Below are 17,599 nucleotides of genomic sequence, written 5' to 3' on the forward strand. Positions count from 1 at the left end.
CCACCGAGTGTCACAGAAATGTGGACTGCCATGTTGTTTACGTAATTACCTTAGCAATAGGGCTTTCCCGATCTATTATTAGGACGGTGGGTAGAAATGAAGTCCAAACCTAAAATTAGCTATAAACATACAGTTTTTTTAACTTTATTGTGTGAAATATGAATAATATGATGCATTTAAATTGTTTCCATAAAATATTATTCGGGTTTTGGGTTTCTATGGCTGAAAACATCACATCGCGAAATGAAGACCAAAGAAGACCAAACCTAAATTTTGCTATTAATATATAGTCATTTTACTTCTTAAGTGTAAAATATCAATGATATGATGCATTTAAGTTGTTTCCACAACACATATTTCGGGTTTTGGGTTTTTATGGCTGAAAATATCATATTGTGAAATGAAGACCAAAGAAGACCAAACATAAATTTTGATATAAATATATAGATATTTTACTTCTTTTGTGATAATGTGATGCATTTAAGTTGTTTCCATAACATATATTTCGGGTTTTGGGTTTCTATGGCTGAAAATATCGTATTGTAAAATGAAGACAAAAAATTATGGTAGAATTGAAGATTAAAGAATTCCAAAACCTAAAAATGGCTATAAATACATTTGACTGTCTTTGATTGTTATGTATGTTACTACTGTATTGATGCATTGAAGTGCTTTCAATAACTTTGGTTTTGGATCACATGATGAAAAGAGTTAAAAGAAAATTGATCAATTAGACCGACTGCCTTTGCGTTTACAGAAATCTATTTGGAAAATAATAAGTATTGAAACAAAAAACTAAAATAAATATATATTGCAGTTTACAGGACAAGGGAGGCATTTCATTTAAGCCGAGACCATAAATTCATCAACTGAGTGGACTGTGATGTATACTAGTCTATTATAATAACCCATTGTGTACTTGAACACATTATTCTGACCCCGAACCCACCATCAGTAACTTAACAACATCTTAATGTTATAAGTGCTTATCGTATTACCAGTTACTATTTTTTTGTTTATCGTACGAACAGTTACATTTTTGTTTATCTTCCACGGTATATGTAGCATTGCTAGCACTAGAACAAAGAGGCAGTTCCAAATATCTTATAAAGTGCTTGTGGGTCGATCACAACCAAGTCTATACACACCAAGTCTGATTTACCCTATCAAAAAGAAAAGATGTGATGGAATGCAGTGTGAAAAACCATTTTTTTCCCAACTTGCCATTCTGGCTAGTGGAATATTGATCTTGCTAGCCAAATAGAAAATCAACTAGCCAAATTTTGGGGTTTTTTTTTTGTCTGTACTATCATCTGTTTTCTCTTGGATTTGGCTATCTTCTGCCTTTCTTTTTCTTTTTCTTTTTCTTCAACTATCTTTTCATTTGTTTTTAAATTTATCAAAAACTTTTCCGTTTTGAATATTCCCTCCCATTGAAGTTTTTCATGTACAATAGGTACTCTATTTCTGAACTCATATTTTAAAAATAAAATTATATTTCAACAGATTCATCATTATGAAACAAGAAAATGTTTATCATTGCTTCTTGTTAATTTTTATTTTGACAATAAACAAACAATTTAAGGTAACATATAAATACCAAGATAATTTCGTTTGAATACAAATTTGAGATCGGTACCATCACATAGGTTTTGGCACATCCTGTTTACCAGAAATTAAAATGGCAGATTGTAAACAATGCTTTACATCAATAAAATTGTGCATATCATGCCAAAATTCACTTCACATATTAGATCTAAAGCTAAACTTCTTAAAATGTAGGGAACATGTTTTTAATGTATGTTGTTAAGGGATGTTGAACTAAATAACCTGTTGGCTGGTTAACTTTCCTTGGAACTCGCTAATCAAATGATATGACTGTCACCAAATTGACGAGTGTAAGCTAATGAGAGCTCGACAAATTACACATATACTCGTATTTAGCGAGCTGGCGAGTAGTGGTTTCCCACACTGGAATGCATCAGATGCACTGGCGAACAACCTTAATACGAAATAACGTTTCAGGCTTAGTCTGTATTTACAGAGTTGTCTCCGTGTTTTGAATAGTTCATTTAGCAAATATATATCAAGAGTTTGGACCAATGTTGTGGTGTACTGACAAAAAGCTGCAGAACAAACAACTGACATGTATTTGACAAAAGAAATCTAGTTTTAAAAAAGTAAAAAAAAAACATGTAATGTTGAGTTTCGTGAATTGTTGTAATCCCCTACAATCTCAATCCACTGGCATGCTGGCATACAGTTTTATAAACTCTATTATTTGATTACGACATTGACACCATGTAGGATCGTGTGGCAGTTTTTATTTTTCCCATACACAAAAAAAGGTATATTATAATCTACATGTATGATATATGCATATATAGAAGATTTTAGAACATTTCACACTTAGTAATACAGGCATCTCCTAAAATTACTCTAGAAAAGTTTGGGGGTACGTCTAAACACTGCAAAGACCAGTCTTAGTGCACTTAGACCACAAAAGTAGCACTAAGAACCTTAAGATGACATCTTTCCGAAGTAAAAGTATTACCATTGGAAAGGTTATTTAAAAATGCATCTATTGTTCTGAATTTAATATTATAATAGTCATTGGATCATTGACTATTTAGTCTTTTGTGCAATTTCCCCGGCACGTGCCGGCAATCACGTGAGTGGCCTACCGTGACCACGGCTCTTTGATGTCCATTAAACGTTCATTAAAGTCAATGATGTGTACTGTAATTCCCAATAAAGCTATATATCTTTATTTCCCAATAAACCTCTTTGCCGTCAGTGCAAGACCAGACAGGGTAGTCAAGGATGTTAAAACCCCCTTAATAGTAAACCTCTTTAGTGGTATAGAGACAGGGCTTGAGTCTGGTGATTTTGTTTATTAGTGATAATCTTGTTAAAACATTAATTACGTTCAATTTTTGTACATGGTTTCAAGAATATATATATATAATAATATAATATATAGAAATATATTTAACTCCTTGATGGTTTCATTATTATTTGAAGTTAAAAATGAAATGCATGGAAAATGTTTTACAAGCATAGTATAGCCTTTCAAAATTTACTCAGTTTCAGCAATAAAAGTAAATGCATATAAAATGCCAAAAAATTGGAAACGATATCTCTGTTTATTTACAAAGTTTGATATACACGCATCATAGTTTTGTTAGTTCTACTTTAAAAACAGCAAGGTGGAGACATTGCTTTTCGTTTAGTTAGGAAAGCTGTTTGTCGAGACTAGTCTTTTGGTCATTTACATGTCAGTTTTCAATTAATTTGAAATTAGAAAATAGTTCTGATTTTTTTGTTGAATATTTACATTATTATCAATTTAATTTGATACTAAATGAAGTTAGAGTAGATATAAGATTTTTTAATTTGGTATTTACCAGGTGAAAAAATACATATATACATGTATATACATTTGAAAAGGTAAAGGTGAGGTATAAGTTTTATGTGTTCTGAAAATTCTTCTAATGCTGTTCGTTCAAAATGTGGAAAACATGTTGTGCAAATAGAACACAGAAAAGATTTTCAAGTTGTCTTAACAATCCTTGCCATAAATGTTATTAATGTAAAAATTATTGTACCATTATTTAAAACTATGACTTAATACTGTTTATTTTTTCATTTCTTTAAAGGCTTTTTAAAAATTGGCATTACGATTTATTTTATAAAAACAAGAACAAAAAATTCCAACAACAAAAATCCCCCCTCCGAAAAAAAATTTATTCAAGCTCAATTAGATAAACATTGATTAATCTATCTAATATAATTACTTTCATTTAAGTCCCTTCGACTTATTCAACATTATATTTCCAACACATAAATTCCAATATTGAAACATAATTCAGAACTGTTAACCACGACAATGATTATTCAGTCGGTATCTATTCAGTCATGGTCTGTTACACAGAGGATTGTCGGCATGTGCTGGAAATTTTAGCACAAAAGACTATAAATCTAATGATTCTATGACTGTTTCACACTAAATTTAATGTCTTTTATGTAATTTAAAATTATCATTCCAATGGCAGTACTTCTGTTTCAGAAAAATGTCATCTTATGGGTCTTAGTGCTACTTTTATGGTCTTAGTGCACTAAGACCGGTCTCCTCTGTTTAGACGGACCGAAAGTTTGGACTTTGAGTCTTGAGAATGGGGTAGGAGAGCTTTTTTGATAGCTTTCAAGCTTTGGAGTTAGTGTGAGAGTTAGAAACACATGTATGCATAGCTTAATGTTAAGCCAATATAATCCTGTGTATACTGGTGTCTGGTATATACAGGTAGTAGAAAAATGACTGCAAAAAAATCAGACATTGATCCCTGTTATGTGAATCTTCCCATTCCTTCTCGCCCTTCTATAAAGTAACTATGTGAAGTACCAAAAATAGTTATTTACATTCTAGAAGTGCTTAGTAGTGTTCACTATATACAATATATACGTACATGTTCACTGCCTTTTAACTCATTATTATATACACGGAGGAAAACAAAGAAGAGCTATACTGTATCTTTGAACACTAGTTACACTTTGATGGAGGGAGCCTAGTTGTATCCAGTTCAAGTTCTGTAATTGCATGATCTGTGAAAGAAAATAAAGACACATAGTCCATGGGCTGGGAGGGTCCACCATGCACCCCCTCCCCCACTCATCAACTTTATGGTTATTTTTAGGTACCTTTATATGTCCCATTACTGAATCAATTTGTCAACAAAGAATATTTTCAGACCACACTTGGCCAAAAAGTCAAGATTATTTTTACTCAATTGTTTGAGCGTCTTAGCATGTGTAAACGAACTAAACAAATTTAGGTATCATCGTATAGCCCAATGTCTCAGCTTTACAATGGTACCAAAAAAAAATGTGGTAATACAGCCCGTAACTTGGCAGATAATGCTTTTATATAATACTGTTAATATTATTTGTCAATCCAACCAAGAGTGAAATCATAAGTTGATCTGGTCATCATCTGCCAGTGCCATTTTCCAAAAGCATATTTGATTTTCAGGGAGGATGGCTGCTATTCTTTTCCCAACAGTACAACCAGCATCAGTTTGCATATAACTTTCTGACATTTTCAGCATTGGAAAACTATTTCAAATCATCATTTTTAATAGTTATTAAAGGATTCATATTCAGAGAAAAACTACTTATATTCATACATGTTTATCAATACAAAATGACAATCATAGAAAGTGTTTAGGCCAAATAAAATTCTGCCTCTGTTTTCTGTTAACCGACCTGCTCATGCCTCACCCCACCCCCGACTGATTTATTTTCAAGTTAACAGTATAACAAAAGTTACCACCAAACGACCCGACATTTTACCAATGGTAGTCAATTTTCCTTTTCCACAAAGTCTGGAGGTTAATAAGTTGTTTTCTATGAAATTTAAGAACAAATAAGTAAATAAAATAAAATAAAATACCGACCTAGCTACCAACCCATTTTTTTCTCTTATGAAACAGGTAATAGAGTCAGAGGTATAATTTCGTTTGGCCTTAGTCATATTAAAAATAAATTAAGATATTTTGAAGGAATATTTTTATGACTTGCATCTTAAAACATTGAATTTCCACCACTTAGGTCTTCTGACAGTTTAGAAAATTCTGGGTATTTTTTGTTTTTTTGGTTTTTTGTATCGTCCTAAGAGATAAAATACACATGAACATAAGAACAAGAATTTCTAATGTCTAAAAATACTCTATAACACAAGTAAAATCATACTTTTGATTTGACAACATAAGTAATAATTTTTAAAAACACTGTAACATGCATGTTTTTTTTCCAGTAGGCCTTCAGATTTTCTCTTATCTTCGTTTCTACCATAGACCTGTAATAAAATTATAGATCTTTGTTTCTACCCATTTTGTTTTCATATTCCGATATTGATTCAATACTTTTACCAGAGAAAAGACAGAATAATACGATGATGAAATTAATCAAATGCATACCAGAAACAAAAACTTCAGAAATTTTATCTTTTGGTTTTCATTTCTACCATTTTCGGTCTTCATGCTGCAGTATTTAAATTTCGCCCACAAAAACCGAAGTATAGAAAGTATTTACATTCACTGAAATGATCCAACTATAAAAAGTTAAGTATAATTTTTGTTATTTTGATAATTGGTCTTCTTTGGTCTTCATTTCGACCATATTTTACACAAAAGAAGTAAAATGACTATATATTTAGCAAAATTTAGGTTTGGTCTTCTTTGGTCTTCATTTCTACCATTTTGGTCTTCATTTTGTGATACGATATTTTCAGCCATAAAAACCCAAAACACGAAATATATGTTGTGGAAACAATTTAAATGCATCATATTATTGATATTTTACACAAAAGAAGTAAAATGGCTATATATTTAGCAAAATTTAGGTTTGGTCTTCTTTGGTCTTCATTTCTACCATTTTGGTCTTCATTTCGTGATATGTTTCAGCCATAGAAACCCAAAACCTGAAATATATGTTATGGAAACAGCTTTAATGCATCACATTATTGATATTCTACATAAAAAAGTAAAATAAAGATATATTTATAGCGTCTTTTTTGGTCTTCATTTCACGATATGATGTTTTCAGCCATAGAAACCCAAAATCCAAAATATATGTTATGGAAACAACTTAAATGCATCATATTATACACAAAAAAAAAACAATAAAAAAAACCGTTTTATAGCTAATTTTAGGTTTGTACTTCTTTGGTCTTCTTTGGTCTTCAATTCTACCCACCCTTATTAGAATACGTTTTGTGGTTTGAGAAATAAACTAAAATAAACACGAGATAACAACTTTGCATACAGTTCTCATTCTCAGTATCATTATTATACTTGTTTGTGTCGAATGAAACTCGACCAAATACTTCCAGATGGAAAGCGGACAAAACAGGCACCTGTCTGGAAGGTTGTACGAATATATTTTGCCGTCTTCAAGAAGGAAAACCCATTTAGCAAGGAAAAATCAGTCGACTGGATTTCCAACCATTGAATATGTATAATTTGCCATTGGTTTGACAATTTACATTTGGCAATTTAACAAAACTAATTGTTCAATGGTTAAACAGATATCAACTGCCATTTTGTGAAAAGTTTGAATGAAATTCCCCATTTATTTAGTAATTAAACAATCTGATAGGCTTCATTTATAACAAAAACAGTTTATGATTAAATCGGCAGAATAATCCTCATATGTCAGTCATTTATTTTTGACATTTGAGTTATTTTAACATACGTATTTGTATTCCAAAAAAAACGATGTCTAAAAATAGAAATTCATGTTTCCTTAAGGATAATATCAGCCTGGGGACGAGGATGCTAAAAGGATAATTTCGGCTTGGGAACGAGGGTGCCAAAAGGAACATTTCAGTATGAATAGGTTAAGAAAAAGCAAGTAGGGAATGCCTGGGGAGAAAAAGCGAAACATTCACAAAACTCTATTTTCATATCTGCTTCTTTGTAGAATAATAAAAATATGGAAAGATGGACAAAATAGCACATTTATATACAGATCCCTCTTTCCATTAAGGGGAAGTTTATGCTGCTGAAATTGGGAAATCATTTTTGTTAGCATTTTATTTTGATTTTTTTTTTACAAAATTCTATCTCCCACTATTTCACTGACTCCCTTCACTTGGCATTAAACCCTTAACCTGAAATCCTGGGTCTGCCCAGCATTATTGTTACCATCATCTATGGGCGCTGTGTGATAGATTTTACCATAACAAGTCTTGCAATAGTTCTTTCAGAGTATACGTGCCTCTTATGCTACACCCTTACCAGTTTTTTCTTCAATTTGGAACAATGTTTCAAAGAAATTATAGCATAAAAACCATTCTTCTTTATTTTGTTTACAAACCAGAAGTTACTGAATAACCATTGTTAACAAACTGGGTCCAGACAAGACATGAATATTTGAGAAAATTACGTTGAAAAAATACTAGCGGGTGTGAAAATTGGGTCCATCTGGAGTTGTAATCTAGGAATTTTTTATTTATGGCAGCAAATTTAATATTATGTCCTATATGCTAGTCAGCCAGTGTCACTTTTCAAGTGAATAGTCATGTTTTTTATTCTAATGTTTTTTATTAAATGTATAGTATAAGTACTATGCTTTATTTTAACAAATTTACACTGCCCTAGTTAAATATTTTGACCAGAAAAAATCCCCAAGTGCTTTTTCCCATACTCTGACACTCCTGGACACTTTTTAGTAAACACTAATCTGACAAAAGATCAAAAGATCAAAAGAAAAGAGTCATACCTATATTTTCCTATTAAGTTATGTACTCTGTACTCATCATCTCAAACCTACATGCTCTATGCCAATCTGGAACTTATCAGTGATGTGTGAGAACACTAGGACCTGAACCATATATTTTTTTATCAGCTGGTTCAGGAACAAGATGACTCGGCGTTCAGACAAGTCGGCCTAACTACATAAAGTACTCTACCAAGTTTTAGTTTCCCAGGAAAAAAGAAACTTACTGCTTCTACCCAAAAATTCCCACAAAACAGGACAGTGTATAGTACAACAACCCAGAATAACATCATAGATCTACATGTATCTAAAGACATAACAAATAAAGTAATGACTAATTTTTTTGTATTTGATTTATCAGATGAATATTTAAAGTTAAGATTTTTCTGTTTGCTAAGCAGGCATGTCCACAGGATAGACAAAGCAAGTGATATTGAACACATTAGTTGAGCACTCTGAATAGATGAAACATTGTGGGTACCTGAATTGATTGGTCAAAGTGTTATCAATGAATTAATTCTGCTATCTATGCTCTATGCTAGAAAAACTGTTTGATATGCTTATAAGCCCGATTATTCTATATGGCTGTGAAATTTGGGGAACCAATTGTAATTTCAAAAATAGTGAAGCATTTGAACATCTCCACTTAAAATTTATAAAAGAATCCTTGGTGTTCACAGCAAGGCAACAAATTCTGCATGCTTAGTAGAACTAAAAAGACAAAATTATGGTTCAAGTTATTAAGTTCTGGGAACACATTATTAACTCCAATAACACCCTTGTAAATGAAATATATAAAAATATTCCACAAAATAATAAATGGTTAACAACAGTTCACAACTGGATAAAAGAACTTAGTTTTAATTACATTTTAACAGATCTACTTAAACATAATATATAACATATAAAGCAAAGAATCATTGATCAAAGTATTCAAAATCATTGATCAAAGTATTCAAAATCATTGATCAAAGTATTCAAAATCATTGATCAAAGTATTCAAAATCAACTCATTGATCAAAGTATTCAAAATCAACTCATTGAGAGATAATAACAAACTTCTGTTTTTTAATAAAATCTACAAGGTTAACAAAAAACCATCTTATGTTGATACATGTAAATACAAATCAGACAGATCTATAACTTGGAAGTACCAAATTAGTACCCACTCTCTTTCAATAGAGAGATGATACAAAAATATTCCAGCTAATGAACGCATTTGCAAATCATGTCAATTAAATAAAATTGAAGATGAAACCCATTTCTTCATACACTGTTCCGCCTACATTAACTATAGAAATGATTTAAGAACTAAAATTAAAAAATATATAAACCACTTCAAGTCACTCCCAGTACTTAAGGCAACAATTGGTTATATCAACAACTGCAAAGCTTCCATTCAAAGTGTAATGCTATAATTTTCTGGTTGGTCACCGTTGTCCACAACATTATACATGTAAATGATAGCAATGTTTTGTTATACAAATGTATGTGCATTATGTTATTATTGTGTCATAACCATTTATTGAAAATGTGTTTGAACAATAGATAATTTGAATTTGAATTTGAATGAATTCCTTTCGGTATCCTATAGTTAGCACCTGCTAACCCATAGATAATGGAAAATTTGTTAATTAATTCATATATAACGCTGTTTTAAATGAATCAACTAGAAATTATAATCAATAGCAAACAGGATTGATAATTAATTTTTTGTTATCTATGGGTTAGCAGGTTGCTAACCATAGATAGAGGAATTTAGTTATCAATCACAGGTGATATCGTGACTTACGGTCAGTTAACCCATGGACAACAGTCTGTAAACCCATAGATAACAGGGTTTTGGTTAATTTCGCTTGCCATACATATACATGTAGCAGGGATGAAAATTAGCAGTCACCCAATTGCCCATGGCTACTAGATTTTGAGCTGGGCTATCAAACTTATGGGTAAAATAATGTTGAACATATTAAATAAAAATACGGTCAGGGCTACCTTCTTGTATTCCTCACTTTTACCCCTGAATGTAGCATCTTTTTCTTTGACCAAACTTCACGATAAACGTGATGACTTTTCATTCAGAATTGTCAATTTTCCTTTCATCCATGGCAGCATCCCTTCAGCACTTGCGTATGGAGTGTTCATATCACAACTCATACATTATGCCAGTGCTTGCCGAATCTACACAGACTTCTTGTATCGCGCAAGAACTCTAACAAATAGGCTTCTGGAACAGGGTTATGTTGCTACAAGATTAAAGTCATCACTACAGATCTGAAAGAAGGAATGTAGTTTGGCTAGATCCTTTAATTTCAGTTTCCGCTATATAGATGACCTATTATCTTTAAACAATCCTAATTTCGGGGATTTGATACATCACATGTACCCCAAAGGATACTACAGACACTGTGAAGTCAGCCTCATATCTTGACCTACACTTAGAAATCAATGGTAAAGGAAAACTATTGACCAAACTTTACTGTTCATATCACAACTCATACGTTATGCCAGAGCTTGCTGAAACTACGCAGACTTTTTGTATCGCATTAGAACTCTAACAAATAGGCTTCTGGAACAGGGTTATGCTGCTACAAGATTAAAGTCATCACTACAGAAGTTTTATGGTCGTCATCATGAACTCGTGGATCCTGATGGTGTATCCATCTGCACCATGAAAGCTGATTTATTCAAAGGGTCATAGTTTTCCTTTGCTCGGCGGGTGTGTCTAGAAAAGCAGAGGACACTTACCCTACCGGTACACCTGGTCCATGCTCCCAGTTTTTAGTAGAGTCCAAGTTGCTCATTTGCTTTTGTTACTTAGTATGTATCATTTTAGTTACTTTATGTTCTTTGTTGTGTATGTCTGTTTTCCATGTCTGGCAGGGATTGAATTTCTGATTTTTTTATACTAGCTAAATTTAGCAAGTACTGAAAATGTACACTTGCTAAATTTAATTTTTTTTGGTTATTTCTTGACTTTACCTATATGACATATAGAATTCCACTGACAAATTTTAGCAAGTGGAAATAATTTCTACCAGCAAAATTGAATTTCAACTTGCATTTAGCAAGTATTTCCCCTTAAATTCAATCACTGTCTGGTCTTTGTCCCTGGATTACATTTTTTTTATTACCGCCATAACCTTGGTTCCCTTGATTACTCTTTCTTCAAGTCTGTAAAATGATGTGAAAACTTGATCTTTCAATCATTTTAAAAGGATTTTTTAGTGGCATAAAACCATATGTGGTAGAATTTCTTCTAACATTTACTTTCAAGGGGAGATAATTTGTGGTAAATAATTACATTTCTATAAAAATGTAAAGGTAATTTTAGTTTGTTTAAAAAGGAAATATAAAGGAAAAAGTTTATGGACCGAAGAATTCTTTTTAAATACTATAAAATGCCGATTAAGAATTCAAACAAATTTTTAAACTTAAAGAAATTTTATAGACTAGTTTTAGTAGTATGCAATATAGAGGAAAATGGGGCTCCCGACATAATAAGACTGCAGTGCTACCTGCAGTTGGAGATATTTCATGTTCCGGAAACCCCCTTTTCCACCTATCTAACAAAATTTGTTTTTAGACTCAAAATTATTTTCAGATCCAAATTATCATTTGAATATTCTGGACATATTTAAGATTTTTGCTGTATCTTGAAATCAAGTTAGTGACCTATGTTTTTTTTAATTTAATAAAAAAGTATAGTCATTTAAGGTCAGCTTAAAAAAAAAATAAAGGAAGAAAGAAAATCTCAGAAATTATATCTATATCCCATAGTTAACAAAAATGATACATATGATTTTCCTTAAATGGATAGAAACCCAAATTAAGAATTGTATTTAGTCTGTATTTATCTTTTTTTCAGGGGACAGTTAACATGCTCTATCCCAAGAACAAAGTTGAAAATTGGAAATGATTACCAGGTTAAAGTTTCCATTTGGATTGGAAGAATACAGGAGCGCATTAACCTAACCTTCTCTCTTATATCTAAAGGTACATATAGGTTAAATTAAGTTCGTTTATCTCCTTGACTAAATCATAGTGGTTTCAGATAGGTAGATAAACATTTTTTTTTGGCTTTTTAAAAATAATTTTACTAAAAAATTGGTTGGGTGACCTTTTAAAAAATTATGTCTGAATAATGTCAAATAATATGTGGGTATCTTAAGAAGAAGTTAACCCCAATATTCTACTTTGCTGGAAATGCAAAATATCATTTTAAAAATAAATATGCCTGAATAATGCCAAATTAAGTATGGATTTAAATAAATAATACAAAAATACTGTTGTCAGTGTTTAAAATAAGTAGTAAAATTTTGCAGACATAAGATGGTTCAGATAGAACCTGTGTTAGAGGCAAAAGAAGATTTACATGAGACACACTGTTATCAGGGTTTAATATAAACTGCTTGCCAATGGCATCTTAAATTTGATGTGGGCTACTAAAATGTCTACTTGATTGTAAAGAACTATACATATTGAAGCTGTGGGCTACCAAGCTAAAACTTTTGGTTAAAACACTGATAAATAATCATAGACAAATGTTGTGGCTTATGTCCTGTATATTTGAATAGGCCATCCTGAAAATTTCATTAGTCACAAACAAGTTCAACTAGCATTTGGCTATGTGGCTACCTTCTACTGCTAACACAGAGAAGTACTTTAATCAGTAAGTAGAGTGGAGAATTATAGATAGGTAAAATGTCTATGATATAAAATTTTAAAAAAATCTGTTAACTAATCATTCCACACAGCATTGATTTATGAGGACATGGAAATTTGTATAAGCTATTTAGCTTCTTTCAAAATCCTGCCATTAGTTTTGTGTGTAATTGTGCTTGCTGTATATGCTTGTGCTTATATACTTGAATAAATATGTTCATACTAAAATTCAAGCTTTATATTGCTCTGAATTTTGATTGTGATTAAATGTATGACACAAACTACTCATATAACTCGCTACAAGACTTTTTGGAGTTAACATGAACAGACTCACAGACGGACGTTCAAAGTTCTTTCTACAGATCACAAAACTTTGTTTCTGTATCTGTAGAGTATGAAAAAAAGAGAGCCTAGATCAACATAAATCAGAAATTTATGATGTCATGGCATTTGGAAGAAGCATTATTTGAGACCAAAAAACAAGAAATTGCCTCATATTTGTATGAATTAAGTCCTATAACTCAAAAATGTGAAGTCAAAAATTTTCATAAATTGAAGGAGATGTGACACAAAAAATTATTATTTCAATTTTTGGTTAATTTGATTAAAATTATACGTAATATATACGATAAATACGATAAATACGCCCCTTTGTAGTCACCTAGGTCATTTAGTAGAAGATAAATTGATTCAAAATTGACCATGACGCAACCCATACAAATTTTAATTAGCATGTGGTCATGTGACTGTGTTACGTCATTGGTTCTCAATTCATAGATTGAGTGGTTGAAATGCGTGGGGCTTTGCATTTTTTACATGATTTCTCCAACTGAGAGTGTAAATTATGAAAGTGTTGGTTTGCCAGTGAATATATACTTACAGTGGTATCAGTGTAAACCACTTCAAGAAGAAAATGATTAACAATGTCAGAAATATTTAACTATTACATGTATGAAGACTAGACTATCTAAAGTGAGAAGAGGCCACTTCTGTTAGAAAATTACATAGAAATATTTCATAATGTTCTGTGATGTAAGATTTAACTTTTTACATAAAGTAAATTAAATTCATATTCTAAGATTTAAACTGTTTCGATCTTGATCTTTGATAAAAATATTGATTTCACCCCTTTTTAAGGAACGTTACTCCTGACAAGTGTACCAGTACCAGGGAATGTAATATAAAGTCACCCACAAGTACAGAGGATGATACAAACATGTTCATTTTTCTTTTGTTTTTGATAATATTATAAAATTCTCTATGTAAATTGTTTTATTTAAAAATCTGTAAGACAAAAAGAAATTCAATTAAATTTCAATTATATCATCATACACGAGTTGTCAAACCATGTAAAGATAAAAGAAGCCGCCCACACTTTCTTTTGGCCATAATTAAGTCTACCAGGCTTGTTTATTGATTTAACCCAGCGGCAAAGAAAGAACGATACACGGAGCATCACTATTTTAGTTGTACCCTCCTGTTCAAGTCCTGAAAAAAACATAAAAACTAGTTGAGTATTCACCATGCGGGGTTGTATGCCTAACGGACGTGAAGAGCTGACACAAAACGAGAAGAACTTTTAGTCTTCTTACTTTCTAAACATGATTATTGCACCCGTACATAGATCAGTGAACCACTCTGCATCATATATACAAGCTATTTTTGATGATTTATTAACTTTTTTGAGCACTTGTATATATTTTCAATGCACCAATGACATAACACTTCCATATATGGTAATTGATCATTACTTCCAGTTTTCATTTATGTATATTAATTAGGTCATCGTGAAAACACAAAAATATCATTTTAACTTTAACATATCAAGAAACCATTTGTTACACTCGTATCTAAACATACTATAGTTTTTATAAATGTAAACGTTTATAAAATATTTATTGTGTTCTCAAAAGGAAGCTTACACTTTTGCAAATGAACTATTCAGCTAAGTTTCATGAATATTGCTTGAGATATTTTTAGGTTTATTGCGCAAATACTTTAAATCCCTCTTTTTTATGAATAAAGTCCAGTAACTCAAAAATAAAGCATCAAAACTTCAGATCTTAAAGGGAGCTCTCAGTTTTCAAAAGAAACAATTCAATAAAGTTTCATGAATTATAGGTGCAATCATGATTGAGTTAACCCTTTCAGTGCCACAGAATTTTCGCGGAATTTTTCAGTCAGTGCGTAGCCTGTTTTTTCAAAATGTACACAAGAAAGTCTTTATCAATGACATCAACCTAAAATCGTGTCTTCAACTTCTGTGTTCAAGAGTTCCAAATTGATCCTTCCCAACTAAAATTTTATCATTCAGTATATTCATGTTTCAATCATTGTTTTCTACACATTAAACTTAAATATTTCTATCAAATGGATATAGAAGTTAGAATGAATGAACATAAGAAGAATTCCTATTTTATTTATTTATTTTCTTGTATTTTTTTCAGTTTGTATAAATTTATGGTTCTTTGTACATGTGAGCAACTTTCGGAAAGAGGATATATTCGATAACAAATATCTTGATTATTTGAAAATAATAATCTGCTCCAAAATTTCACCTCAACCTCCTAGTGGTAAGGGCAACATATTGTTCTGGCTCATGAACTAAACATACTAGCATAGAGATACTTATTAACATCTTGTGCGTGCAATTACTACAGTGGCACAAACTTGCTGCGCTCTAATCAGGACGCTACAAAGAGGTGATGATTGCCAGTGGATTAATACATAATGAAATAAGTAGATGTTAAGAAAAACATGTTCAATGTATTTTGATGGTTTTGAATATCCAATGATGCAATGATATAAGGTATATCATGTTATTTCTCTTTCCCTTCCCAAGCTATATTGAGGACAGGCAAGTTGCTAAAGAGCAATTGTTTTCATATCTTACCTTCAATGTTATATGAAAAGTAATTGGATGGCAGTTTCGGTGACAAGTTTTATCATCTGTATGTAATGTGTCTTAATAATACAAACTGTATTGTATGATTTATCTGTTAGTATGTATAGAGTACCATCATTAAAACGAGTTTGATAAACAAATTACAGCGAACTAAATTATGCAACAAAACAAAGAAACAATAGAATACTTTTTATGTCATTGCACGATCTAGGTCAGGTAGCAAGCGAAATTTATAAAGGCTTTTTGCGGAACTAATATCCGTTTTCAGACTTTGTACTGTATAAACAATAGATGTGAGAAGTTAAATATACGCGTACATGTCCAAAATTATTGATAATAATATTGATTTAATAACAGTAAAATATGGCAGGTATAATCGTTTCTACAATTAAACTGTCCATCTGGATTCCTACAATTCATACAGTAGTATGTAGACGAATAGAAAAGAAAACAAACACACAAATAGAAATATAGGACACTCTAATACAATTAAAGACAAATCACACAATTGTTTATGCACATCATTTATGGCGCAAACTACTAAATTGTCATTGATTTGTGACTTCGATTTTGGCTTGAAATTTGCAATTTATCTCCCTTTGACCATAAAAGCAATATGATGTTGAGGTTTTAGAGCAGCTTTGGAAAATCTTGTGTAAAAGCCAGGTGTCCGTCTGTGTGTCCTTCTGTCCGTATGACTACAATTTCACAACAGATTCCGAGGAAACTTATACCATATGTTTTAATACTTAGACTTTGAAAAAAAGTTGATAGTCAGCTTTGTCTGATAGTTTTATGGGGAGTTATGCCAATTTGTTTATCAAACATTTTGGCAGGGTCGGGAGGGAGATATGGAACAATCTTCTTTTCTTCAAGAATGTGAGCTACTTTACATAATCCCAACAAGTTGTTGAACTTAGGAATATTAAATATAGTTCCGTTGTCATATGATATTTTGAACCCCGCAAAATATTGACTCGGGGTTAAAATATCATACAATATCTAAGCCCTGGGTCAATATATTTTATGAAATATTGACCCCCGTGGTTATTTTAACATAGGGGGTCAATTTATTACAGAAGGGGGTTAATATATTGCAGCAGGGGGTTAATTTATCACATCAAGGGAGTTAAATATTGCAGCAGAGGGTTAATTTATCGCAGCAGGGTGCTTAAAATATCAAATATTTTAATTCCCCTCCTGCGATAAATTAACCCCCATGTTTTGATTTTTTTACCCCTTTGTTTTATTCAACTTTCAGTTTGGGAGGTGTTAAACTATCACAGGAGGTCAAAATTTCACTATGATATTTTAACCTCAGGGGTCAATATATTGTATTGAAAAATAACATAGTCTTACAACCAGGATATCGCAACAGTGGGGTTAAAATATCATAACAGGGGGTTACTGTTTTAATATTTTAACCTTCTGCTGCAATATTTTAAACCCCTCCAGGCTCCTGCTATTAACTCTCTGTTAGGATATTTTAACCCCCTGTTGTGATATCTTAACCCCCTCTTGCGATAAATTTCCCCCACTATTATGGCCCAGTGCAGGTCTGGGTGTCAAAAGAATAGGCCGTAGTAGTGCAGTAGTGCTAAGCTTGTTGTAAAAGGCAACTAAATAGTGCTCAGGAACCTAGACGGGGACTAGGCGCTCTGCCCACAGAGCAACTGGGATGTGTGCCCCAGGTGGTGGAATGGGGTACCCGTGGCGTGTTACATGCTGGGGTTGTCAGGCTTTGATACGGAA

At 31.9% G+C, this 17,599-nt stretch overlaps 1 protein-coding gene across 1 annotated transcript in view; it reads left to right on the forward strand.

Moving 5' to 3' along the window:
• The window catches only part of LOC148601030 (uncharacterized), a 69,125-nt gene that overhangs the window by 21,303 nt on the left and 30,223 nt on the right, over positions 1-17,599 (forward strand). The window contains exon 3 of the mRNA XM_088554300.1: positions 12,146-12,273. Coding sequence (XP_088410426.1) covers positions 12,146-12,273 — 128 coding nt within the window. The remainder of the gene's footprint in view (positions 1-12,145; positions 12,274-17,599) is intronic.

This window comes from Perna viridis, chromosome 12 (genome assembly GCF_037379345.1).
Source record: "Perna viridis isolate PV_CMFRI_1.1 ecotype Kerala chromosome 12, ASM3737934v1, whole genome shotgun sequence".
Lineage (NCBI taxonomy): Eukaryota > Metazoa > Mollusca > Bivalvia > Mytilida > Mytilidae > Perna > Perna viridis.